We start from the raw sequence: 27923 nt of genomic DNA, 5'->3' as shown, positions 1-27923 counted from the left end.
CTACTGAACCGATTACAATGAAATTTAGCACACATATAGAGGGTAACTTGGATTAACACATAGGATAGGTTTTATCCCGGAAATCCCCCGGGAATGGGAACTATGCGGGTTTTCCTTTGAAAACGCGGGCGAAGCCGCAGGCGGAAATCTAGTATATGTATAAATCTATGATTTACTTAAATGTATTTTCTTGGTAAAAGATTTCTGTAGGTTTATATCTGCGGTGATTTTATCAGCCTATACCTACCTACGTTATTAAAATTTTATAGCAAATCTTTAACAGTTCATTGAATTGACGTTTAGGCTCTTTTTGTCAGAATGTGAGAATGTTAGGGTAAAAAAAAAAACAAAATAATGTCAACATAATTTATTGTACCACATCGATCATTACATCTAGATAAATAATAAAATAAACATTTGATCTAAAAACGCTCACAACCAGCTTACGGACGGATAGACAAAATCACATTTACAATTAAGTATACAAAATAAACAAAATTAAATATATGGCGTATTTTAAACATTTTTAACAATATTTTTACACTATTTTCTATACATATATAAATAAGGCTCCAATCGATGACTTGATATATTATGTATAGCGTAAAGAGATGTCATGAAGATAGGTTTTCCTTGCCAAGTGGTCGCCGGTTCGATACTAGGAAATAAGATTTAAAAAATATTGAAAAAATTAAAGAAATAACAATTTTTAGCTAAAAGCGTACATTTTTAACGAAGCACATTTTTTTTTTACTTTGAACTTTCTACAATGCACATTTATTGGTCCCAATAGCCCGGTTTACACGCACACTCTTTACCGCGTGATTGAGTGCGCGGGATTGAACGCGGGAAAGCACGCGCGCTGAGGAAAGAGGAAAGATTGTGCGTGTAAACGATAATCACGCGCGATTGAACGAAGAAAAGCATGGCGCGTTGGAGTGTGTGCGGAGTGGATGCGCAATCTCGTTCTCTCTGTCATCGTTTAAATGCTCGCTCTTTCCCGCGTGAAAGCCGAATCGCGCGCGAAAGAGCGTGCGTGTAAACCGGGCTAATATTATAAAAATTAAAATACAGATACATAATATACAGATAATAAATTAATATAAAACAATATATATATAGCTTTGTTCGTTAAATAATTAAATGTCATGTCAAGTTTAAATTACATACAAAATACAATAATAACTACTAATACAACAATTATATATGTATTAGAATTAAACTATTTTATAATTTCCATATTAGTTAATATAATACTTTGTTAAAAATGCAACTACATAACAGAAATTAAATTGAATAATGCGTATTTAACTACAGGCGTTTAAAAGCCGTTACAATGTCTACTAGGTTTTTACTATTTAAATAATTTGTAGATATTTGTGACCAAAGTTTATAATTTCGTTAATCATACGTAGGTAAAAAAAAATGTTAGGTAAATTAAAATGTTATTTAAAATTAAAAGAATCTGGCCATTTAAGCTTTTCTTATACGAAATCACAAAATATCTTCAAATTTATCAACTGAACATACAAAAAGAATAACATTATACATAATTTATCCATTTGTAGTTGCGAAAGCGGGGTTATAAACAACAAATTAACTACAAAATGTCTATTTTTCCACTTTAGTAGTGTGTTGTCACTATGTGATGTATAGTAACTAAACACTAACTCACACTTTAGTTTAGTGTGAGTTAGTGCTCACTGTGAGCAATGTTATGTTGTGAGTTATGTGAGTAATGTTGGATGTTCACTGTGAGTTGTGTTGTTGAGTGTGTGTTATTTACAGTTTACTGTGAGTTGTAATGCGAAATAGTGTGTGTGCTTATTAAGTATTTTTAGTCTGATTTTTAGGTATAGTGCTCACTTCAAGTAGTCTGTAGTGTATGTAAATGTAATGTATATAATATGTGTGCTAACTAACTGCAAGTAGTATGTAGTGCATATTGCTCACTATGAGTAAATTATTAAGTATATATAATAATTATTATTGTGTGTGTATGTGTAAATGTATACTGTATATGTGTGTGTGTATATGTAAGTAGTGTATTATGCTCACTACGAGATCCAATTGCAAGAAGTATATCGTGTGAAGTATACTTGCTTACAGTGTACTATATCATGTGTACTGCACGTGTATCATGTAATAATAAAACAAAACTTCTAATACTGCGTAGTGTATTGTTGTTTATATCTAAATTATCTCTCTCTCTAGTTTATCTCACTACGAGTATAATGTAGACAGACAATGATATATAATGTGTACTCTATATTTATCTCACTGTGTCAAATGCACTGTATATCTCACTACGAGTACATTATTTATATATTTCACTGTAATTAGAATAGCATATGTACTGTATATCATGTAGGTATAACATTATTAATCTATTTCACTGTATATCTCACTGCGTACTAAAAAATTACTTATATATTTCACTACAAGTAGCATATCGTATATAATGTATTTGTATGTATCTTTGTATTACTTAAGTATTTCACTGCTAGTAGTATATCATGTATTTGTATGTTTATATTACGTCTTATATGTGTATGTATGTATGTATGTTTGTATATCTTACTGAGAAGCATGCCGCATATCGTTAACAACTTTTTGCGCATTCCGTTTCAACCAGGCAATGTTAACTCTTGCTGTTTCGATCCCCTGAGATACGCTGAGTTTGGCTTCAGATAGGTATTTGCTGTTTTCTGAAGACCATTTTAGGAACTGAAAGGAAATAAAGTTTTTATTTGTTGTATAGTTGTTATTATTTGGTTGGTTATGATGTTAGAATGGGTAAATTAACTATTTTCCAAGTTTGACAGAATAAATAGCTGTTTAATTTAATTTTATACAATTGTAGCGAAAATAGTGTAAAAGTTTGAGAAGCGAACTTGAAATATGTGAACTAAAATAAAGAATACACTGTCACACAGTATTAAAAATGTTTCATGGATAGGTCTCTACTTTCGACATATTATACAATTAAAAAAAATGTTAGATATGGCGCTGATATTCAGTAAAAACTGTCTTTCACAATTCTTTTAGAACCTAGTGAAAATTAGTAGAAAGGAAATTATAACTACATACTACAGAAATTAAAGCTATAATTAACTTACCTCATCAAGTTCCCTCTGTGTAGTGAATTGATTGAGCAGTGACTTTATGATGTAGCCCAAACGACGGCCCTGGCCTTGGAACCTGAAACATTATATTATCAGTATAAAACGATTGGCTGGAGATTTGATCTAAATTTATACTAATATTATGAAGCTGAAGAGTTTGTTTGCTTGAACGCGCTAATCTCGGGAACTACTTGTCCGATTTGAAAAATTCTTTCGGTGTTAGACAGCCCATTCATCGAGGAAGGCTATAGCCTATAGGCTATATGTCATTATCTCGCTAAGACCAACAGGAGCGGAGCACAGCTAGTAATAAATATACGACTCGGTAAATAGTAAATAGGTAAGTTTAATTTTATTAAATCACATAAATATATCAGTTTAAGTTTCTAGTCGCAATATACAGTACATTCGAGTGTGACTGTAATCAATAGAGTACACTTATACAATATAGAGTGCATAACTGTGTGACTTATAGTTACAGTAAACTCACACATTATACAGTGCTTCACAAGTATAATTACAGTACACTCACACATTATATAGTGCTTTACAAGTATAATTACAGTACACTCACACATTATATAGTGCTTTACAAGTATAATTACAGTACACTCACACTTTATAGTGCTTTACAAGTATAATTACAGTACACTCACACTTTATAGTCCTTTACAAGTATAATTACAGCTCACTCACACATTATATAGTGCTTTACAAGTATAATTACAGTACACTCACACATTTTACAGTACAGTTATATTAAAACTACTCACGCGTTATACATATCCTCAATACGTGTGTACACGAAGTCCTTAGCGATATAATAACCAACGTCAGACGAGAGCACAGAGGTGATAGCGGAGGCTGCGTCTTGACGACGAATGTCTGAGTTGTCGGATATTGACCATTCTAGGTATCTGTGGAAATTGAGGAATTGATTTCAAATGATATGGTAAAATTGTAGGTTTATAGTGTAGGCATTGATTTAACAAGTAATTTTGATTAAAGGTCAGCTGACCTTGTGTAAACTTAACTCAGTGTAAAATGTCAGTTATTAATAATTAAACATAATATGTGGATTAAAAAAAATATCGGAATTGCCACATTGTAAGTATAGTCATAATATCTTGGATGACAATTATCAATCTTGTGGGCAGTATTAAGATACCACAGTACATTGTGCAGTATGTGCCTATACAATATGCAGGGCGTGTGGTGTATGGATTGTTGAGTTTGAGTAATGCGGTATGTAGAGTGTAGCTGTGTTCGGGGTATTTGCATTATGCAGTGTGCGTCTGTTTATAAGTGCAATATATTGTATACAGTAAACCGTCTTCAGTGTGCAGTGTATGTGTTCGTATGTGTATGTTTTTTTATGTTAATAGCAGGCAAACGAGCAGACGAGTCACCTGATGTTATCCACTTGCACCCACAATACCAGGGGTATGGCGAGTGTGTTGCCGGCCTTTATACAGTGCATAAGTAAACTTAAAGGATCCCAAATCGTAACACAGTACTCACGCGTGAGTTCTGTATGTGTGATCGTATGTATATATATGTGTATGTATGTGTGTATGTGTGTACTCACTGCGCCAACAGCCACACATGCCGCGTGCAGGCCAGCGCCCGCAGCAGCGTGTCTCTCACAGCGGCGACCCGCGCGTGTCGGCGGCGCTGCAGGGCGAAGCGCCAGGCCGCCGCCCCGCCGCGACGGAGCGCGTGGCAGTACACTGTGGGGCGCAGGTCTAGCGGGATGCTGTGGACATAAAGGTACATTTACATGTACGGGGTAATAAAAGGTACATTTACATGTACGGGGTAATAAATGGTACATTTAAATGTACGGGGTAATAAATGGTACATTTACATGTATGGGGTAATAAATGGTACATTTACATGTACGGGGTAATAAAAGGTACATTTACATGTACGGGGTAATAAATGGTACATTTAAATTTACGGGGTAATAAATGGTACATTTACATGTATGGGGTAATAAATGGTACATTTACATGTACGGGGTAATAAATGGTACATTTACATGTACGGGGTAATAAAAGGTACATTTACATGTACGGGGTAATAAATGGTACAATTCAAAAATTAAATTACGATTAAGTATTAATAAACAAACTATATGTATAAATTACTAAAAACAAACAAAATTTCATAACAGATATGAGGGCAGATACAGACATAAGAGGACATAATATATACACCATTCGTATATTGGAACGCAACGCATTAGTATCAATGTACATTTTTAAATTAATATCAATCCATAACTTTACTCAAGATCATAATTTAAAAAAAAATATCAAAAATACTTGATATTACACAAAGTTAAACCATTCACAAACATAATGAAAGACAAAACAAAAATAGAAAGAAAACAGATACTCACGGGTTATTCTCATCAGGATTATCTGTTTCCATCCATTGCTGGAATAGAGCGATCGCGTTTTCAATGCATCCCGGAACTTCAGCACGACAAGCCGCTGAACTTGTTGCTACCTGTATGTGGAATATGTATTATTTATGTGTTTTTATATCTACACCTATTTTATCTACATTTGAAAACTATAACTTGACACGTAGACTTGACAGCTAACACAACACAAAAAAAAATTATTACAAAATGGCAGGTTACAAATCACAACAACCTGGTAGCTAACAAAACACTTTACAAAAAGGCAGGCTACAAAAAACAAAAATTTCAAAAGAAAAATTACATCCTGGCAGTTTACAAAACACACTCAAACGAAAAGTAATGCACCGCACCAACATGGTAGGTAACACAACAAATTCAATCAAAAAAATAAACCTGTCACATCCCAACCACACACACCAAAAAAACAAAACAAACATTCAAATATCGAACCTGCATCTTCACGCTACTCAAGTCATCCGGGTTCACAATCTGTTTGGTCGCCAAGCCTCCCTTCACGTAATTATTGCGTATTATTTTACGCATGTACTTTTGGAACGCGCCATAGTGTGGGGTGCGTTTTAGTACGTTTTCTATTTTAATGAGGGCTGATAGGCCTGTGGATAGGGGTAGGTATTCTTCTTCATGTTGGAGGTAGCTTGCTAGGCTGTAGAGAGAATAAACATTTATTTATGTGTAAAAACTTATAAGCGTAGTTCAATTTATTAATCGATATCTCCTAACTATAGTATTGAGTGTACTGGCTACTTATAATGATAACTCCCAACTAAGTAACTAATCAACAATAGTTTTATTCACATAATCCTTCCATATCTTTAAAACTAACTCAATAGCCACAAGACAAATAATTCAGTAGTCAGTTGTCAGTAAAAATCTAACACAGAAGTAATTATTCAACTAACACAGTAGTAATAAGCCAAATAACACAGTAGCCATTAGCCAACTAACTCAGTAATCATAAGCCAACTAAGTGGCTATAAGCCAACTAAGTGGCTATAAGCCAACTAACTCACTAGCCATTACCCTACTATCTCAGTAATTAGAAGAAAAATTAGTAGAAATTATCCAACTAACTCAGTAGTTATTAGCCATCTAACTCGGTGGTCATTAATCAACTAACTCAGTACTCATTAGTCAACCAACTCATTATCTATAAACCAACTCACTCGAGCGCAGTGCTATAGTCGAGTCGGTTGGACCAAGCAAGCTCGAAGGCGTCGGTCAGCAGCTGCACCCGTCCAAGCTCCGGGATTCGAACGTGCGACCGTTTGAGTGTGCTGGCCAAGAGCTGCCAGTTGCGGGTGTCGTAGTTCACGCGGTAGGGCGCTGTGAAACAGTTTTTATTATTTATTTTAGTAAGTAAGTAGTAAGAAAAAAGGTTAATTACATAAAGTAGTGATCTAAACCATTCTACGTCTGCTATACCTATAATTTTAGACTACCGTTACAATTCTTTAAAACTCTTTGCTAAAGTATTTAATCTAATACCTATTCCCTTATAATAGAATAGTCTATTTACTTGAAAATTTTAATTTTTGATAAAAGAAAATATTGAAAGTACAAAAATAATTTCTCAGATATTTTCACAACTATATAAAAACCAACTCACCGATCATATTATAGTTAAACAGCACCCACTCATCAGGAGTTGCACTATGCTCGAACCTGTACTCATTAGCCACACCTTCAGATTGTGATAACCACTGCACTTGTTGGTTTTGGGAATCCTTTTCACAGAGCACACTGAGTGGGACCCACCAGGATGAGGTTGTTTTAGCTGTGCCGAGTGAGAGGTAGCGTTTCTGTAAGATAATAATTACTTTATGACATATATTATATGAAATTATATAAATAGTTTATTTCAATGCAAATAGATTTAGGCAAATCGGCGAGTTGTATGTTCGAATTAATTAGATGACATAAATTTTAATAACATTTTACAAATTTTAATTAACCTTAGTTGACTCACTAAGTCGATAATGAATCACTTCAGTGTGTCTACTACATATTTCTGTTTGAGTTCCCGAATTATTTAAGTTTCCTTCTATTAGAAGAAGATTTATTTGTAAAATTCAATAATCCGGTAAGCCGATGAGTGAAGACAAAATTCATCTTAATCTAAAATTACGAACACACTCATAGTAAATACACACACTTTATAAAGCGACCGACGACGCCCTTAGTCAAAAGCGTTTTTTATTGTCGTGATTTCGACCGTCAATGAGTTTTGACACAACATATACGCATAAATCTAAATCTTTCATTTACCTGTGATATAGTTAAAGAATTATCCGCATAATCTCTAGTAACTGTAAGCAGCGGATACCCAGTCTGTCTTGTCCAAGTATCCATCACTTGTTTCACAGTCACGTTTCGAGTGAGTCCGCCATTTTGTTGACTCACTTGAGTGAGTTCCTTCCAGAGGTCGTCCTGTTCGGCGTTATTGTATGAGTGGGTTATGAGATAGCTGGAATTGAGTGGGTTTTAGTGAGTGAGGTTGTTTGTAACGTTGTGATTAATGAATATTGTGGCCAGTGTGGTTATCTTTATCTTTGTGGTAGTAAATGTATAATTTATTAAATACATATAATTGTTTTAAATTCAGAAGGGAAACTAGTCTTTTCGGTGAAGAATAAGAAATATTTTAGTTGGATATCATTTCGCCTAAAAATAGTCTACGTTTGACCAGATATTGCCATATTTTTTACATTTAAAATAACCATGTACATATTATTTTTGAAGTAATGATTATAATCTTATAATGAACGACTAAATAATATGCTTAGGTTCTATGGTTTTATTTTTAAAGTAATATTTACAAAGAAAACACAAATAAAGCACCTACATAATATTGAACTGATTTGCAATTTTCTGGTCAATTAAATTGAAATGCATAACATTAATTGTGTTCACGGTCGGAGTTAGGTATACAGACATGTGTATTTCAACAATATGTAACAATTAGTTTTGCTCTTTGTTTAAGAAAATAAATGAAGTCAAGTTATTATATTGTATAGCGAAATACTAGAAATCTATTGTAATTAAAGAAGGTGGTGAAAACATTATTTTAAGAAAGCAGAAATAATGGATTAATTATAAAGTAACTGATATTAAAAAATTCAAAATCAAATCCAATTGATTTTATTTTATAGCAGTTCCTTATATTCCAGCCTCTAATACCTTAAAAAAGAGTCCTATGTTTTAAAGTTCCTTTTATTTATTAAATTCTATTCAAATAATATACATAACTAGACATATTATGTTATTTTATTTGGCACTAAAAATAATCGGTTATAAAATGAACAATTAAAAAATCAAGTCTAAAATGGCCATCACTTGCAAAGAAAGGAGATTGCCCAAGTGACTATGGCACTTGGTATCGCAATCAAACTTATTGTGTCAAGATGAAATATGTATAGCTCAATTTAAAGCTTGATGTTAGTACTTGTAGAAACGATTAAAATTTTTATGTAAATAAGCCGCAGTTCGCGACAATAAAAATAAAACAATAGTTTAATTCAACACTTCAAAAAACTACTTAATCGAGTTTAAACTAACGATGAACGTTAAGTTTTACATTTATTACATAGGTAATATTTTAATTTACAAGACAAATGTGAAAAGTAAATCGTAATAAACATTATTTCAAAATAAATAACGTCGAACAATGCGTCGAATACATTCATTTCAAACAGAAACTATGACATGACACTTGCAAAAGAGATAGATATACTTATGTGTCAAAACAAAAACTTTTACTTTTATTTCCATTTATTCGGTATAATTACGACTTAATAGTGATAAATATGATCATTATAAATACAAATAGGAATTAACAATATCACGAACACGTGGCAAAACTAAAATTTTACAGATGCCACCCGTGGTCATTCTCCTTTCAATAAAAAAATTAAAATATATTATTATTACTCACTTGTGCAACGCTTTCCTAAACACATCTTCACCTAGGAACATGGTCATCATGCGGATTAGAGTTGAACCCTTTCTGTATGAGATCTGGTCGAAAATTTCCGATATACGCTTTGGATCGTCTATTGCTACAGACACCTGTAAAAAGTGTGATAAAGTTAATCAAAATAAGGGAATAGATATTATTAACATTAGAAGAAGCAAGAAGTTAAAATATTTTTCATCAAAGTATCCATAAGAATTTAAACATTATTTTGCGTATGCAAGAGATACGAAATAGTGAATCTACTGGTCGCCTAGTGCGTGTACTTGCATATGTCACGAAAGAAATAGTTGGTCGCTGCGACCTGGCAAATAAACTGCCCGAACATTAACTTACTCACATATAACCTAACTCAAACACCCAACTCACACATAACTCAACTCACACATAACCAAATCAAACATAACCAACTCACACATAACCAACTCACACATGACCAACTCACACCATAACTCGCACATAACCAACTCGCACATAACCAACTCGCACATAACCAACTCACACACAACCAACTCACACACAACCAACTCACACATAACCAACTCACACATAACCAACTCACACACAACCAACTCACACACAACCAACTCACACACAACCAACTCACACACAACCAACTCACACACAACCAACTCACACACAACCAACTCACACATAACAAACTCAAACATAACCAACTCACACACAACCAACTCACACACAACCAACTCACACACAACCAACTCACACACAACCAACTCACACATAACCAAATCACACATAACCAACTCACACATAACCAACTCACACATAACCAACTCACACATAACCAACTCACACGTAACCAGCTCACACATAACCAACTCACACATAACCAACTCACACATAACCAACTCAATCGTAACCAACTCACTCGTAACCAACTCACACGTAACCAACTCACACGTAACCAACTCACACGTAACCAACTCACACATAACTAACTCACACAACCAACTCACACATAACCAACTCACACGTAACCAACTCTCTCAGTTTCTTGCCGATTCTTCTCCGTAGATACTGCTTTCCGAATCGGTGGTAAATTTTAAAATATTTAATGACGTTACAAAAATGCTTCTATAAGAAGTCTAATTGAATAAATAAATGTTTGAGTTTGAGTTTGAGTTTGTAACTCACACATAACCAACTCACACGCAACCAACTCACACATAACCAACTCACACATAACCAACTCACACATAACCAACTCACACATAACCCACTCAACTCTGCCCCACTCACCGGGTGCGAAGACTCCAACGCGTCCAACGACAGCACGGACATAATATTCCCCACCGCGTACGCATGTTCCGCCCGCCACGTGGGTTCAACTGCACGTACGCCCAGAGATGCGACGAATGTAGCGAAACCCTCGTTTAACCACAAGTCTGACCACCATTTCATTGTAACTAGGTTACCGAACCATTGATGGGCGAGTTCGTGGGCTATCACCTGGTGGAATTAAAATATAACTTTTATAGAGACGTATCAAAACGTATAGGTAACATCTTGGTGACAGCTCTCGCTGCAAAGTGAGACGTCGAGATAATAATATAACGAATAAATCGCGTTAAACTACGAGTTACTTTAAAAGTTAAAATAATTTTAAAACATCCGTACTTATAATAGAAACTTAAGTTAGGTACTGTAAACACAGTCATTTAATTCAATTAAAATGCCGTTAATTAGGTATCCGTATCCATAAATGTTTCAAACTTTATTAATATTTTTAATGATAATTAGTAATTACACACAATAAATTATAGCAGATGCAACTTTAAAAGTACCCATAATCTCTTTCTAAAAGAATTGATTTCACCCCAAACGAAAAACTTACCTCCGCGACTCTTTCCTTGTTCAAGAACGACGATTGTCCCTTATCGTACAATAATGCAGTTTCTCTATACGTAATAAGTCCCCAGTTCTCCATAGCCCCAGCAGAGAAATCCGGGATCGCTATCATGTCTTGTTTCGGTAGAGGGAAGGATACGTTGAAGAATTTCTCGAAGTAGGATAACACTTTGGGACCGATTGTTGCTGCGTAGCCTGTCTGGGGATTGTAATAAAGAATTAAGGAGTAGTGTAGATTACTAAATAGTTAATGTGTAAATTTTAATTTTAATTATTAGAAGATAAAAATTCAAGTATATCAAGTGACAAAGTCCTGCCAAAGTTGTCAAATTTATGAAACTAATTCCTGTATCTATTTACAAAGATTGTGACGTACCCAAAAATTTACTTTCTACTTTTATTCTTTTTCTGAAAATTTTCGAGCACCCAAATAATTTTGCCAATTACTTTCTCTATTTACAAAGATACTGACGCGGACTTACCCAATAATCTACTTTCTATTTTTACTCTTTTACTGCAAAAAATTTTTGAGTACACATTTTTTTTTATCATTAAACATTAAACAAATTCTACAGTAGGTATAATAAAAAAAATGTCTTATGTGCTAATAAAAATTTCCAGATCTACCCTCTCTTACAAAAAAAAATCCCAAAAAGCAGAAACCCTCATCACTCCTCACTTACCTGATCAACAGCATCTTTCCTTGCCCAGATCCTGAACTTAGTAGTGGACAAAGCTGGTGGACTGTCCACATAAGCGAATTTGGAAACTACAAACGCCACTAGATATGTGGACATTGGTACTGATTTCTCGAATTGATCCCAGACAAATTGTTCGCGGGGTGCACTGGAATAGTTATAAAATAAAAATTGAAAATGTGGGTAGTTTTAAATTTTTTTAATTTCTGAGGTGTTTGCTGTGTCTGAAAAGTTCCATTCTGAAGATTCTTTAAAAATGTAAGAAACATGTCTTGTTATTAACTACCTATATGTTCTTATATCTGTTAAAATTTTCCGTTTTACGGTATTAAAGTTAATTTCAATGAATCACTGATCTAAAAAAATTACATATTTCGTTGGATCAAGTCAAAGTGTATCATTGTAAGCTGGAGAAAAAGTTACCTGAAAGATTGTTTCATCATTTCCCAAGGCCAGAAATCTTCTAGAGCACTGAAAAGAAATAGAATACACATAAGCAATCCCATGTATGTATTGACAAAAATATTTTAAGTGACTTCTTTATTGAATAAACAATAAACTAATACGATTATTTTTGAGTCGAAATTCATCATCTTCTATATAAAAATAAGTCGGGTTTTCCTTCCTGACGCTATAACTCCAGAAAGCACGAACCGATTTCCACGGTTTTGCATTCGTTGGAAAGGTCTCGGTCTCCGTGAGGTTTATAGCAAAGAAAAGGTGTCTCTGCTGGCGAAACGGAGTTCGCCGGGTTTGCTAGTAATATATAGAGACTAAAACAATTCTACTTAAATAGTTTAAAAAAGCAGAAATCTAAAAAAATGTTCAAAAAACTTACTTATCATTCGAAGAACTTTCCAAAGGCATATTAGAAACGGCTGTAAAATCTTTATTATGTGCTATGTTGATGGAAAACGTGGCTTTGTATATCGGTTCGTCGAAACATGGGAACCCTTTGCGGGCGGATATGGCTTCGAATTGGGTCGTTATTAAGTACCTGTAAGCAATAAAATTGATTGTTTTATTTATTTTTATTAAAAAGAGAAGATATCACGTAGTTCTACACATGCCATATGTAACGGGTAACTAGGGAAATGCGCACCACCTTAGACCACCTGTTAACTTAACATTAGACGAGATTGTGGCCAAGCCCTTCTCTATCAATAAACAAAAAACTTTTCTCATAATACATCGTCATAATATGTTTATTTCTTCGTATTTTTTAATTATTTGTCTTTAAATCTGGCCAGAGCTAAACTATTCCAGTGTCATTTCAAATATTTCAAAAGTGTTTTGCATTTTTCGAGCGATAAGGTAACCAACATTCGACCCATACTTCTCCATTTAGATATAAAATAAAAATATTTTACAGGAAATACCAGAAGGTATATAACAGGAAATACCAAAAGGTACCTATATAATATAACAACAGTATACTTACTCTTTCTTCTTACTCTTACTATCCACATAGGAGCTAATGTAAACTCCATCCAGACCTTGCTTCAAATTCCCATAAAAAGGTATGGCCAGCTTGTAAATCCTGTCTTCCTTCAATTCTCTATCTATTTCAAGTGTCAAGAAATTATAGGTATCGTTTAAATCTACACCCTTAACTTGATATTCATGGTTTTGACTAGTTAATTTGATTTTTTCGTTCGCTATGGAAAAGCCTTGCGCGTGCAGAACTATTTTTGATGTCGGACGTTTTGCTGTTAGCTGAAAGAAGAATAGCTTTTTATAATTCTGGGCAGTACAGAGTTCTTTAATCTGAATCGAATACGCCATACACATATTCTGACGAAGAATGTGACTGTCTTCTCCAATTCCCAAATTTCTCAAAATTAAGGATATAAGTATTGAATTAGGTACTTCTTTTGTTAATAGCAACAATCCAAAATGCAGCGAGCTTAAAAATAATATCAGTCTAGCAAAAATATTATACATATAACAAGAAGCTTATCGTAAAATGCATTGTCATCTAAATAATATGAATATAAATAGACCAGAAATCACGCCAATTATAGGATAAATATGCGACACGAGGACAAAACAATGTATCTACCTATAAACTATACGTAGCATAATTTAATATAAATTAATATTTTGACATATTGAGATCAGCCAATTAAATAATCTCCGTGCACTCAAGTAGTCAGTAGCTAAATTAATGAAGAGACAATATCAAATACCTATCTATTTTATTGTAATGCTTCAAGTTTATGGGTTAAACCTGGATATACAGATTATCAAGATTTTATCATCCCCGGTTGAACTGAGAACAATACTGCATAGACCTTAGGCATAGACCGAAATGAATGGAGATATGACATAAATAAATATTGACCCAGTCAACAAAAACCTGACTAATAAAAGTGAAAGTTAAGTTTGTTTAAGTTTTAGGCACTGACGCAACACCTAGGCTCCTTATTGGATTTAACCATAACGTCAATAAATACCAAATAAGTATAATGGCTTGGTTAAAACATTCGTCACGTCTCATTGCTAATTAAAAATGCTCATGAATCACATCCATTGCAATTTATATTGTACCTATATAGGGTGTCCCACTGTGGGTATACTAAGCTCAAAGGAGATTATAGTTTTGCATACGTTGAGTACGTAAAAAGTACTTATAAAATTCCAGGAGAATTTTTTTTTCAAATAGATGAATTCTTAAAACTCTATGCGTACACCCATAACAAGCAACCCGCCCAGCTTTGCTACCTGCTGCACGTGTCCTATAGTTTAAGATTATGTTTTCATAGACAAATTGCTCCTCACATTAGCAAAGCGGTATATGCTGGCTGCGCGAAGCTAGAGAAGAAAACATGGATTTTCAGGAAAAATTTAGAAAAAATTTTTGGATGTAATTTTGTTGTTTTTAAAGTATTTTTTACGTGATCAGTGTATGCAAAACTACAAGTCCTTTCGCGCTTAGTATACCAATAGTGGAACACCTGTATAATATTGTACGCTAATAGTGCCCGGCGGTTTTACCCGCATTGCTCCTCTCCTATTGGCCATTGGTCGTGATGATGCGTGATGATAATTGATGTATAGGTATATATATAGGCTTTCTTGATAAATGGGCTATCTTACTCTGAGAGAATATTTAGTTTCGCAAAAACAAACACTTTCTTCAGCTATATCATTAGTATAGATATAGATTGGTAAAAGGTGACTATAGTAGGTATGTATATCATGTTGGTACACATTCGATTTTGACAAAAATTTTACATTCGTGTGTTGAGAAATTCGCAATCCAAACAAAAAAAAATCTCTCGAGACTCAAACCTCTTTCTTATAAGTAATGATGATTAATGGATGTTATGTCCTTTTAGGTATATTATTGTGTTATGCTGTTTTCATATCGACGTTTGCCTTGACCCTTACATAGTACCTAAATTGTTACTAATACTATAAGGTATGGACAAGGGACAAATAATTTAGTATGATATGTATAACGTGTATAATGTGTGTGCGTAAAACTTTTTATTGAAGCTTCATATACATACTTACATACACGAAATATATTTACGAACATTGCTTTATCTATTGATTAATACTATACATATATTATATACATGGGAATAAATGGAAAAAAAATACTATACTACAATTTATATTTTGTATTAAATTTGTATACCTACGACGAAATTAAAAAAAAACGATAATTTTATCAGCTCAATCAACTCTTTGGATTTTAATTGGAAAAGTATCAACTTTCCTGCATAAATAATGTATGATTTTCATATTTCGCCTTAACTCTCTTAACCCTTAGCTGGTATCGCCTTTTTTGGCAACACTACCGGTATCGTGGGTCAAATTTTACCCATACCAAACAATCTGCTGTAGAACGTTGATTTTTTTATAATTTGCAAAAATTTGGTTAGTCATGAAATAAACAAATATTTTTTTACAAAATTAACTTTGTTTAATTTTAGAATATATAAAAAAATATCATGTTTTACACGCATTTGTAACTAACCTTATTTTTTGGCACTTTTTGGTTAGTGTGAACTTAAAACATAAAAAAAAATAGAAATGTAAGAAAAAATTTATCTAAAAGATATTTATGGCACTTCTCATATCTTTATAATAACAAAAAAATATATTACTTCTGAGATCAGCATAAAATAAAAAAAATGACAACCAAAACCAAAATGACTTCTACCATCAACCATCATCCTCATCTTCTTCACTCTCATCTCTCGTATTTTCTCTTATTCTCGTATTCTCCTCTTTCTTTTTCATTGTCGTTAGAACTTACTCCAAAAAAATGTCTTCTGAGCAACTAACAGGTTAGGGACTGTCTCGATCGTCGTCGATGATTTCGTCGTCACAAAGTTGGGTTATATTTGGTGTCCGTTCATTTTCCGATTCCAAATCATCACTTAAGTCGTCTATATTAACTCCTCGATTTGTCTATCGTCAAAAAGCCTCCATTGTAGTACAAATAAACACTAAAACAAAAAAAGTACGTAATTACACCCAGTGAAAAAAGTTACTTATTTGGTGTCGTGGGTCAAACGTGACCCAGACAGCTACTTACCTCCGCTCCTAAGATAGTCCCAGCGCTGCACTTCCACCCCCCGCCGCAGCTAGTGAAGCACTGAGAATACGTAGAAGCGCACAGTCGTTGCATAAATATTAAAAGAATTATAACCAAAAATGTTCGCTTCTGGGTCAAATTTGACCCACGATACCTGCTAAGGGTTAAGGTTAGGTCATTGCCCCAAACGAAAAAAAAAACAAATTTCGCAACCGATTTAATTCAAAATGAAAAAACAGCCTTGTAACGAGATATTGCATGCAAAAACAGTTTTTCATTGTCACAAAAGTAAAAAAGTTTGTAACGAAACGTTTTTTGGAGCGGACGTGGGTCGACTTATTATTCAAAATACAAAGGAAATGTTTAGCGTACATTGGAAAGTAGGTTAGGGAGATATTTTATGCATAATGTTGTTTGTTTGTCATGCGCGCAATGTACATTAGCTAGTTACCTTGTGTTCGCAATTTGCATAATTAGGTTAAGGTTCTGATGTGTATGGAAATTAAAAAATTGTTTGAAAGTTTACTTTTTATAAAACAGATTAAAATCCGTTCAATATGGGATTTATTATATTAATATGTCGCATCTTCATCTTGAACTGTCTACCAAATATGATGTACCTATGATGAAATTAATCTTGATGAGATAATAGCTGTTACCTCTATATCCATTAAATTTCACAAGGCTACCTAGCTATATGTTCTAGCTTCTAGGTATCTTATGAATAACGATATTAAAATATTGACCACGATCGGACGATCCTTATATACTTATACAGGGTGTAATCGTTAAGTGTGCACAAGCGATTATTCCGTAACTATTGCAGATATCAAAAAACTTTAAACTGATATCGAAAGTACTTAACCTAATGAGTAAAATGGCCATAATAAATTTTTAAAAATAAAACGAGAAATAACCAAAAATGTTACATTAAACGCTCCCATACAATTTATTTCCCATACATTTTGTATTCATAGTAGATTTTCGAAGTGACGTCCTTATTGTGCAATACAATGAGGAGGTCTATTTACAGTTTCTAAATGAACTTCCCTCCAAATTTGCGAAGTAATTAAAGCAGAAAACCAAAAAAACAAAAAAAAAGTTAAATCTTTCATATTAAATGTATAGGTTGATCCAAAAGTAATGATAATTGGGTATTTCCTGTGCACATAAAAATATAAAATAAATGTTTTATGCTTGCTCATGTAATCACTAAGTTATCACAAAAAAATTATATCTACAGGCCACGTTTCCAAGTATTAACATTAATTTTAATGTGAACAGTGCGAGCCAGAATGTTTCCCGACGAAAAGAAGAAACAACGATTCGACATTTAGAGGGTGAATTTCTAATTTTTTAATGAGATCAGGATAATTTTTTGTCACGATTTGTGACCATGGGCGTTACCTGGGTTCACCATGTTTATGCTGAAACCAAGAAACAATCAATGGCCTGGATGCGAGCTTCCAAAGTGACGGTGAAGATTTTCAAACTGAAAATTAGTGGGATAGATTAAAGCCGTAGTTTTTTGGGACGCTGAAGAAATGTGGAATATTTTAAGAAGGTAGCCACTACTTCACAGGGCTCTTACTACACAGACCAAATTAAAAGATTGCGGGTAGGTTAGTAAGAAAAAGAGACATGGCAAACTTCGGTCTTGAATGTTGGTTCACCAAGACAACGCACCAGATCACAAAGCGTCAGTTGCGATGGCTGCCAATCAAAAATCGGCATTGAAAATGCTTGAACACCCACCCTGTTTGTAAGATCTAGCTCCTAGTTAATTCTATCTCTTACCTCGGCACAAGAAACACCGTCGATACAAGAAATTTTAAGACGACAGCGAAGTGATGGCCGATTTTGAGGGGTTTTTGTAGATGAAGTCAAAGTTTTTTTTTTCTAAGTTAAGGAAAAAAAATATCGAAGTATATTATCTAGTTAGAAGACTATCTAGAGAAATACATAATTATTTTAACTGTAATGACCTTGTTTAATATTGATTATCATTACTTTTGGATCAACCCATGTACATGGGATATTCATATCTCATACTAAATGTATGGGAGGGTTTAAAGTTAATTTCTTAGATATTTCTCGTATTATTTTTAAAAATTTATTATGGCCATTTTACTCATTAGGTTAAGTACTTTCGATATCAGTTTAAAGTTTTTTGATATCTGTAATAGTTACGGAATAATCGCCTGTGCACACTTAACGATTACACCCTGTATAACTGTCGTCAGTACTTTTTAAATATATTAATCTTTACTTTCTAAAGGTCTACAAAATCTATTTATGTATCTAACTATGATCACAATTCACAATATTTTTGGATACAGATTGAAATTTTTACTTTCGCGCCCTTTTGGTAGCGACGCACTCTGCACAGATAAAAAATGCTGACCCAATTAGAATATCTAAGGAAAAATGTGATTCAACCTCACACGTGTGCCATTAGAATATAAAGCAGTTATCGATGGCCACAACATGTTTATGTATAACTGTAGTCTATTATAAATTATAATACTAAACATAGACAAGCGTTATTCTTTTGTTTGCATTTCGCGCGCAAAAGACCTCCTAAAGTTCGATGACATATATAGGTATTTTCGGAAGCTCCTAAAGTTGAATGACTTTGTTTATATATTATCTATGCTAATTTTATGAAGTTTTATTTGAATAAAAAACTCGATTAACCTAGTTAGAAATTCTAGTTTAATATAGCTATAATAAAATGAACTTTTGGACTTCATCTTTTGAATTTATAAAATTTTAACAATTTTCGCATGGCATTTTTCGTTACATCTACAATATCTATAACATTTTATAATGCTTTTAATACAGGACCAACACATGAACATATTTTGACTCTTAAACTTACCGTAATCTGAACAACGCCGAAGTGTGTGAAGTTAGTCTTTGGATCAGTATCGTAGGCCAGTTTCACGTCATAGTGTGTAGGTATGACGTCATCGGGCAGAAGGTACTCGCTGTCGGCTGCGACCAGCGCAACGGCCAGGCAGAATATTAGTAGCCGCATTTTAACTGTTGATAAAGAAATAAGATATTATTCTTCTTAGTATAACTACTAAAATTTTCTGCTTTTTCATCTATACTAATATTATGAAACTGAAGAGTCTGTTTGTTTGATGCGCTAATCTCAGGAACTAAGGTTGGGTCGCCTAAGATCGGATGTGACATAAGATCGGATGCATGGAATAACTCGCAAACTAGGCAATATTCTCTACTGCTACCAACACTACTAGATCCGCCATTTTGTTCTGCCCCTCTCTTCACTCTGCGGCCGGCCAGCGACCAGACGGGACGTGTACACAGGTGATTCAGCAGAAAATGTGTATTTTGTGGCCAAAATCGTCGATCCGATCTTACCTACAAAATTTTGATGGCTCATTGTGGAGAGTACTTTCATTGAAAAAATGTAATTAATTATTTTGGGGCAGAATTAGCGAATCCTCTTTCCATCTGTATACTTTGATTACGCCTAGGACGTTCACAACCCAAGATCCGATCTTCCCTCCCAATGCCGAAGATCGGACCGAAGTTTAGCTCTTGACTGCGCCTTATGCAATAATGCGCAATAATTATTAACTTTTAATATATTTTACTATCCAATGACGCTATGACTATCAGACCTTAGGTACATTTTCATTATTTAGTCCTAGAACACGGAGGATAAAAGTTTGAGAAACTTAATTAGGATGAGGAGGGAAGACCGGACTAAAAAAACGCAATAAAAAAAAACTTCTTTGTCAAATTTTTTGAGGAATTTCCTGACTCAATCATTGATGCTCAATGTATGGACGTAAGTCCGGATGTTTTCCTAATGTTAACATTATTATTAAACGCATAGAAGTGAAGATACTACATAGTCCGATCTTCGGCCGAACTGTTATTTTCTTCACTATGGTAAGTCGAAAAAAGTCTGCTTTTTAGGCTCTAAATTTGCTTAGATAGATAGCATCTACGCAAACCAAAAAATTAGGGGTTAAACAATATTTTTTTGTCATCAATTTAAAGTTGACCGCAACAGAAAAACGACATCGAATCATGAGAAATAAAATAAAAAATACAGTACGTATAAAATTTTCGGCATATGCGTCCGATCTTAGGCGACCCAACCTTACCTAGGTCCGATTTTAAAAATTCTTTCGGTTGTAGTATACAGGGTGTCCCACTGTTGGTATACTAAGCTCAAAGGAGGTTATAGTTTTGCATACGCTGAGTACGTAAAAAATACTTAAAAAATTCCAGACGCGTTTTTTTTTCAAATAGATGAAATCTTAAAACTCTATGTGTACCTACACCCATAACAAGCAACCCGCCCAGCTTTGCCACCAGCACGTGGGCTATCGTTTAAGATTATGTTTTCATAGACAAAATGCTCACATTAGAGAAGCGTTATATGCCGGCTGCGCGAAGCCAGAGAAGAAAACATGGATTTTCAGGAAAAATTTAGCTAAAAATTTTTTACGTAATTTTGTTGTTTAAGTATTTTTTTCATGATCAGTATATGCAAACCTTTAAGTCCCTTCGCGCTTAGTATACCAATAGTGTGACACCCTGTATATATCATCACGTTATGACCAATAGGAGTGGATCACTGCGGGTAAAACCGAAGGAGTTACATAGTTAGTTTTAAATATACCTACCTACAGTGAGGCAATCATTTTTCCTACAACGAGAAAAACCACAATTTTAAGGAAAATATAAGAATGTAAACAAATAAGGTGAATATCGACTTTAAAGGTCGAAATAGCTAATAATAACAAAGTAATAATCTATTTGTTTGACTTTGAAAGTGATTGACAAGGATTAAAAATAACAACATAGTTTTAGCACTATGACTTTTTGTGTCAAAGTACACGCTTAACACTTAGGTCTTAGGTGATAGGTCCTAACCGTCCTAATAGGTCATAGGACAGAATCTCACATCAGAGCTCAGAGGTATCACATTATGTAATCATGTGCCTTCCCAAGCTGTGTTATTTAATTGATGTGCAATTTGATCGAAACTAGCTTAGAACAAATGACTATAATATATAGTCACGAAAAAACTTAAAAAATAAAATTTGAAACTACGCCTAATCTTGAATTGATAAAAAAATAAAAAATGCATATGAATAAGATGAATTCCAAAGAACATTGAAACTAACAATTATCTGAATAGTTATGCGAAATGTACCTATTCATTTAATTCCCGCATGTGTTATCCTTACATTTTATGGCTTGTTTATATTTTACATAAATTATACAATTTATTTGTAATTGTTCAGTTAATTAAGGACAAACGTCGTTACATAAAATTAAACAATGAATAGTACCTAAATATGGGTCATAAATACAATGTGTGAATAGTACCTAAATATGGGTCATAAATACAATGTGTGAATAGTACCTAAATATGGGTCATAAATACAATGTGTGAATAGTACCTAAATATGGGTCATAAATACAATGTGTGAATAGTACCTAAATATGGGTCATAAATACAATGTGTGAATAGTACCTAAATATGGGTCATAAATACAATGTGTGAATAGTACCTAAATATGGGTCATAAATACAATGTGTGAATAGTACCTAAATATGGGTCATAAATACAATGTGTGAATAGTACCTAAATATGGGTCATAAATACAATGTGTGACGCCTTGGCTTCATTTTGATGAGGGAAAAACGCTCCTTTGTATGGAAGTACATTTATATGCCTGTATTTTATTAATATCTAAAACGCTAAGCTATTGTCAACAATAACAATATTGTTGGTAGAAAATTGTAGGGTGCGTGGTAAAATATATGTGGTAAACTTGAGAAAATTCGAAATAAATCCAACTTCCAATTTCGGTACAATATTTTTTTTATTTAAAAAATATTGAGATCTAACCTGCATATTTTTTCTTAACTGATTAATGTTAAAAATTAAATAGCCTCGCTGTTTTTAAACAATAACCGGAATTGTTTTCTTACAATAATAATTAATGACTTTGTCTTATTATTTTCCTCAATTCTAATGTTGATACTAAACCACTCTCACTTATAAATTTACCTATAAATACTGAGGAAAATGTTGGTAAATCCCCGACAATTTTGTTTTCATAACATAACTGATTCACGACTAAAACTCATTTTTTTATTGAGCCAAAAAAAAATCATTTTACGAAATAGGTTGCCATCTTTTCAGCTTCATTTATACTATGTAGTATACTGTATAGTAGGTACATATTAATTATTATATTATCTGTGTTATATGCAACCTTAGTATGAAACAGAACAAGGAATTGATAATTGCTCCGAGAGGAATATGCATTCATCACAAAGCTAAAGGCTCCATCAACATTGTTGTTCAACTGTTGTTCAACAAATGTATACGGTGAATACGAGGCTTTAATGTGTAGGTACTTATCCTTCGTGTAACGCAATGATACAGAATATTAGATTGTTGTTTTCATCATCACGACATAGATAATAATATAAACACCAAAGTTGCTTTCTCTGACTCTATGTATGCTTAAATCTTTAAGGCTACGCAACTGATTTTGATGCGATTTTTTCAATAGATAGAGTGGTTCTCAGGGAAGGTTTGAGTATATAATTTATTAGGTTATTTATTAGGCAAAGCGGGCGAAGCCGCGGTTGGAAAGCTATAGTACACCAAATTAGTCGAAAGCCAATTTGTTTATGATACGTACAAGGGATTGTGGAAAGATCCTAGTATGAATATAATAGCAGGTTTTTATTTCTTGAAATTATTACAAGTTATTAATTTGCATTGAATGGCAACATAGCGGCAGGTAAATCATAGACACAGTCTAATTTACTGACGCTAATATACTGAGCCTGTTCAAAAACAGCGTTTGGAATTTGGAGATGTTTGTCACCACACCCTGTGCCTCAGCAGTCAGCACACAGAATCAAGTACCTACATCCTATCCTATCTTACTAATATTATAAATGCGATGGATGTATGCGTGTGTGTATGTATAGGTATATGTTTGTTACTCTTTCACGCAAATATTACTGAACCGTTTATTATGAAATTTAGTACACATATAGAGGGTAACTTGGATAAATAGGTACATAGGATAGGTTTTATCCCAGAAATCCCACGGGAACGGTACCTATGCGGGTTTTTCTTTGAACACGCGGGCGAAGCTGCGGGCGGAAAATTATTATATTATAAGTTATACTATGTAGTAGGTAACAATCACAATAGATAATTTCTATCTTTACCGACTGTAAATGTAATTAATAGCATCTAAACTTACGTATACGGAACTGCCCTGATGTTACAAACTATTACATTATATCTCGCCTTTCACTTGAATGTTTTTGTGTTTACAATCTAGTCGGTTGTCTGTCAACTTTGAAACTTCAGCGACGATTTTCAACTTCAGTTTCAGAGACAAGTGTTTTTTTTTTGACGTGACAACGTCTTATTTAATTCGATAGAGCCGGCTGCACGCACGAAAAAACATGACTCATGCGGCGTTACCTCGCTCTGAGGCGTTCCATGTAAGGCTTGAAGTGCAAGCGAGAGCGCGGAACGAGCGACAAAGGAGCGCAATCGGACGTTGTCACGTTCAACTATCGTCAGTAAACCGACTTTAATGTATCTACAGACGCTCCGATTTGGTTGGTGCCAACCATATCGGAACCGACAAGGCAACCATTCCAACATTGCTACAGATTGTCCGACGGTTGGCCTTCCAGCTGTCAGTTGACCATAGAGTAATATGTCAGTTGACCATAGTACGAAGAGAATGGGCTAAATTCTACTATAGAAATAGAGAAAATTACAGTCATATGCGGCTCTTACAACTTATTTTTTAAGGTTTTTAATGTAGCCGCACTGTCAATTTTTTTTAATACTTCTAACATAATAAAATACGCTTGATTTCTGGCATCTCTATTTGCGTAATCTTTGTTACTTAAGTCCCACAAACAGGGAAAGTCTTTATATAGTTCCAGCAATTTTATTAATATGTCACGTTCGGTGACCGTAACTCCCTCGGCGTTCATGTTGACGTCCTACACCGGTGGCGATGCGAATGTGAATGAGCCAATTACCTATATTACTCTATGGAATGAGCCGATTTGGTCGGAACAAAGCTTCCAGACGTTCCAATCTGGTTGGATCGGATAGGAAGTTGGTTTGGTCGGTATCGCCGGCGCATCCGACCACGTCAAACCAATATTAATAATAATTATGTCGGACCGACCGCTCTCTACACTTTCCGATTTGGTCGTGGTCGGATGGTTGGCACCAACCAAATCGGAGCGTCTGTAGATGCTATTACAGACAACCAATTTTTTTTTCGTTAACTAAACCTAGGACTACAAACATTAAAAAGTGAAGTCCCATGTCCCCTAGTTTACATCACAAATCAGTATTTTAATAAAAAAAGTATATATCTAATATTATACTATCGCTGCATAGATGACTAGATTTCTAGGGCTTCAACTGTCCTTGCACTAAATAAGAGACTTAGCTTTCGCGGTAATGACGCGATACAATTTATATTTTTTTCAAACAAAACATATTAACTAGTTTTAATAATAAATTACGTACAATATAATATTGGGCTTTTGATGAACAAATATAATTTGGCTATAGGTAGGTATATAATATCAATATCAATAAAAGTAGGTAAAATTATATTCTCAAATATATGTAGATTTTAAGTTTTAACTAATTACTTCATATTATAGTTATTACTTACGTTTATTTTTTTATTCATTTAAAGAACCAACAACCACTGTATGATCACACTATTATAATACTATCTATACCCCGCATTGCTCGGCTGCTTATATTGCAATAATTGGTCTAAGCGTGATGATATACAGCCTATAACCTTCCTCGATAAATGGACTATGTAACAGTGAAATATTATTCATATTGGACCCGTGGTTCCTGAGCTTAGCGCGTTCAAGGAAACGAACAAACTCTTCAGATTTATAATATTCTAGTATAGATTTAAAGAATTGTTGTATTCTGTTATAAAAGGGAAGCCAAAATTATAATTACTACATATTTTGTTTTTTCCTCATACATTTTTAACTTTCTCCATTTTACCTGGTCCCAAAGCTCTCAGCTGGTTTTCGGAAACCTAATCAGTTCAAGGTTCATTGCACTGCCAATGTGATAGTGATACCCGCCGTTATGATAATGAAGTTTATAATTTATTACTTTTAACTTGAATACGTTGAGAAAAAGGTATGGAATATGTGTTGATAAAATATTTTACGCATTCTGCTATTGAAGGCTTTTTATTATACTGGCGTAACTAAGTAGTCCGTGATTATAATTATGATATGATAACAATAGCAATATAACTAAGATTGTAAGCTACGTTATTTGGCTATGTTTTAGAATGAAGCGATTCGTAGGTAAGCGCGAATTTACCTAATTATTTGTTTTTACTTTTATGTTTCAATGTGAGTTCAATGTTTATGTTGTTTGAAGGTAAATTTAAATTGTCGAATTTGTATATAAACAATATTCTTTCGCACGTTTTTACAACGTTAATTGGGTCAAATAAGTAGACTACTTATTATTGTCTTTGAAGGCTACTTGTATTTTTATTTTAAAAAAACAAGCTGACGTACAGCACACATTGATTTAAACATACAGAAATCAGTCAATCTGTTTCAAAGAATTAGTGACATTACAACTTACAACACTATGAAACGAAATTTTATAAATTTTTATCATACTTAACTACCTACTTACTTAACTACTTAATTTTTTTTACTGAAAATTTTTGGCACCATTCTCCTTGCCATTACTAAACCAATCCGTCCATAAACAATAGAAATTGTCGTATGAATTATTCAAAACTAAAGGTCGAAGGTCGTGGTGTGGTGATCGTCTGACACAGGATAACCATGTACGCCTGACCCTGAATATTTGAGGCTTTACTATGACTCATTAGGCGTCAGCAGTATAAATAAAAATATAATCATTGGATAACAATTTAGGTTTTCGCGATGTGTATTATTTTCTACTATCTATCCGCGCACGGCTTCATCCATTCACCAAACTTCACCAAAGTTTTGGGTTCATGACCAAAGTTAATAACAAACACAATATCTATGTTTGTTTATTTTTTTTTTACATCATAATATAGAGGAAAATTGTAAGAAATGTTTATTTTTCTGAAAGTATGCAAAATGTATATTTTTCAACATAATTAATAGGTAGGTATTTTCTTGTTTCGACCATAAGTGTAGCACACGCTTAACCTGTAAACTTTTATATTATTTTTTATGAAAGTGATGGTGTATTTAAAATTTAAATCAAGTATGAAGTAGCATACTGCATACATAAACGTCATAATCACTTCTATGAATAATACCTATATAGGTACTGATTACCCTAAATACATACCATGAAGTTACAAAAAATACATAATTAAATATTTGTGTAACGATATTTCTAACTAAGTAGGTATTGTACTCCGTTTAAAGACATGAGACTTTCACAGTAAATGGTAAGTTTAAACAAGCCTGAATACTTTCGAAGTATGTTTATTCTAAGTTTTACACCATCATTTACATCCGTTACTTTTGAAAATAATTAGCAAGTACTAAAATATGTAAAATATCAATGAAATGATATCTTAGGTACATAATAATAGATTGTATACCAACATCTGAAGATTTAAAATATAAATATTCTATTGTTTACTTTGCTAGTTAACAGTTATTGATATTTATTGAAAAATTTATTCTAGATTGACGGTAGCAGATAGCAGCAGATACCATCAACATGAATAGTCCGAAAGGTGTATCAAATTGTACACAAATGCGATCTTCGATTTAATTATGAGATCAAAAGTTACCCGTGCAAAAAGTTGCAAACGACGCATAAAACACCCACGTCACATGTGACTAATTCGATTAGGATTAAAATGAGTATTAAATATAAAATTCAATACTTACATCACGGGTTTATAATTCGCCATGAACGCGAAACTATAGAAAAATCGACAACGTAATAAAGAGAAAGTGAAATGTTAAACAACAACAGCTCACTTTATCGATACACGAGCGGTTGATACAAACATAAGATTAAATAATTTCATTTTTATGAATTGTGTAATATTTTTAATAATCGTAATGTAAATAAAATGAAAGCTACTTACGTGAACCGTCCGCTGCCACTAACGTCCGATCACACACTAAATTTGTTGTGGACTGTTGGACAATTGGACATTAGGATAGGTCGAAC

At 33.5% G+C, this 27923-nt stretch overlaps 1 protein-coding gene across 3 annotated transcripts; it reads right to left on the bottom strand.

Annotated features, from left to right (window-relative positions):
• Positions 1–352: 352 nt before the first annotated feature.
• On the bottom strand, positions 353–27923 carry LOC149898421 (aminopeptidase N-like). Of its 3 annotated transcripts, none has more exons than XM_090115372.1 (19): positions 27838–27923; positions 19551–19714; positions 13559–13833; positions 12956–13114; positions 12541–12588; positions 12103–12265; positions 11406–11618; positions 10811–11020; positions 9509–9642; positions 7843–8041; positions 7184–7376; positions 6741–6900; positions 6007–6220; positions 5530–5639; positions 4714–4881; positions 3899–4042; positions 3120–3201; positions 2582–2727; positions 353–658 (listed from the first exon to the last, which is right to left on the bottom strand). In XM_090115372.1, the coding sequence occupies exons 2-19, from the start codon at positions 19707–19709 to the stop codon at positions 544–546; spliced, it is 2892 nt and encodes a 963-aa protein (XP_089971498.1). In that variant the 5' UTR covers positions 19710–19714; positions 27838–27923; the 3' UTR covers positions 353–543. The 3 variants fall into 3 exon arrangements, with proteins under 3 accessions (XP_089971498.1, XP_089971499.1, XP_089971500.1); XM_090115373.1 differs by lacking the exon at positions 27838–27923 and adding an exon at positions 25411–25501; XM_090115374.1 differs by lacking the exon at positions 353–658 and having other exon boundaries at positions 2554–2727.

Source organism: Colias eurytheme, chromosome 23 (genome assembly GCF_061535395.1).
Source record: "Colias eurytheme isolate Ceu_HAF_F1 chromosome 23, ilColEury1 Martin Lab GWU primary, whole genome shotgun sequence".
NCBI classification, from domain to species: Eukaryota; Metazoa; Arthropoda; class Insecta; order Lepidoptera; family Pieridae; genus Colias; species Colias eurytheme.
This window is presented reverse-complemented; position numbering and strand designations above follow the sequence as displayed.

Excerpts from the sequence above, each read along its gene's own strand:
- LOC149898421 (XM_090115372.1), bottom strand. The coding sequence starts at position 19,709 with ATGCGGCTACTAATATTCTGCCTGGCCGTTGCGCTGGTCGCAGCCGAC. Across the intron at positions 4,882-5,529 it reads AATCCTGATGAGAATAACCC|CATCCCGCTAGACCTGCGCC; the intron begins GTGAGTATCTGT and ends TTATGTCCACAG. Across the intron at positions 2,728-3,119 it reads CACAGAGGGAACTTGATGAG|TTCCTAAAATGGTCTTCAGA; the intron begins GTAAGTTAATTA and ends ATTTCCTTTCAG.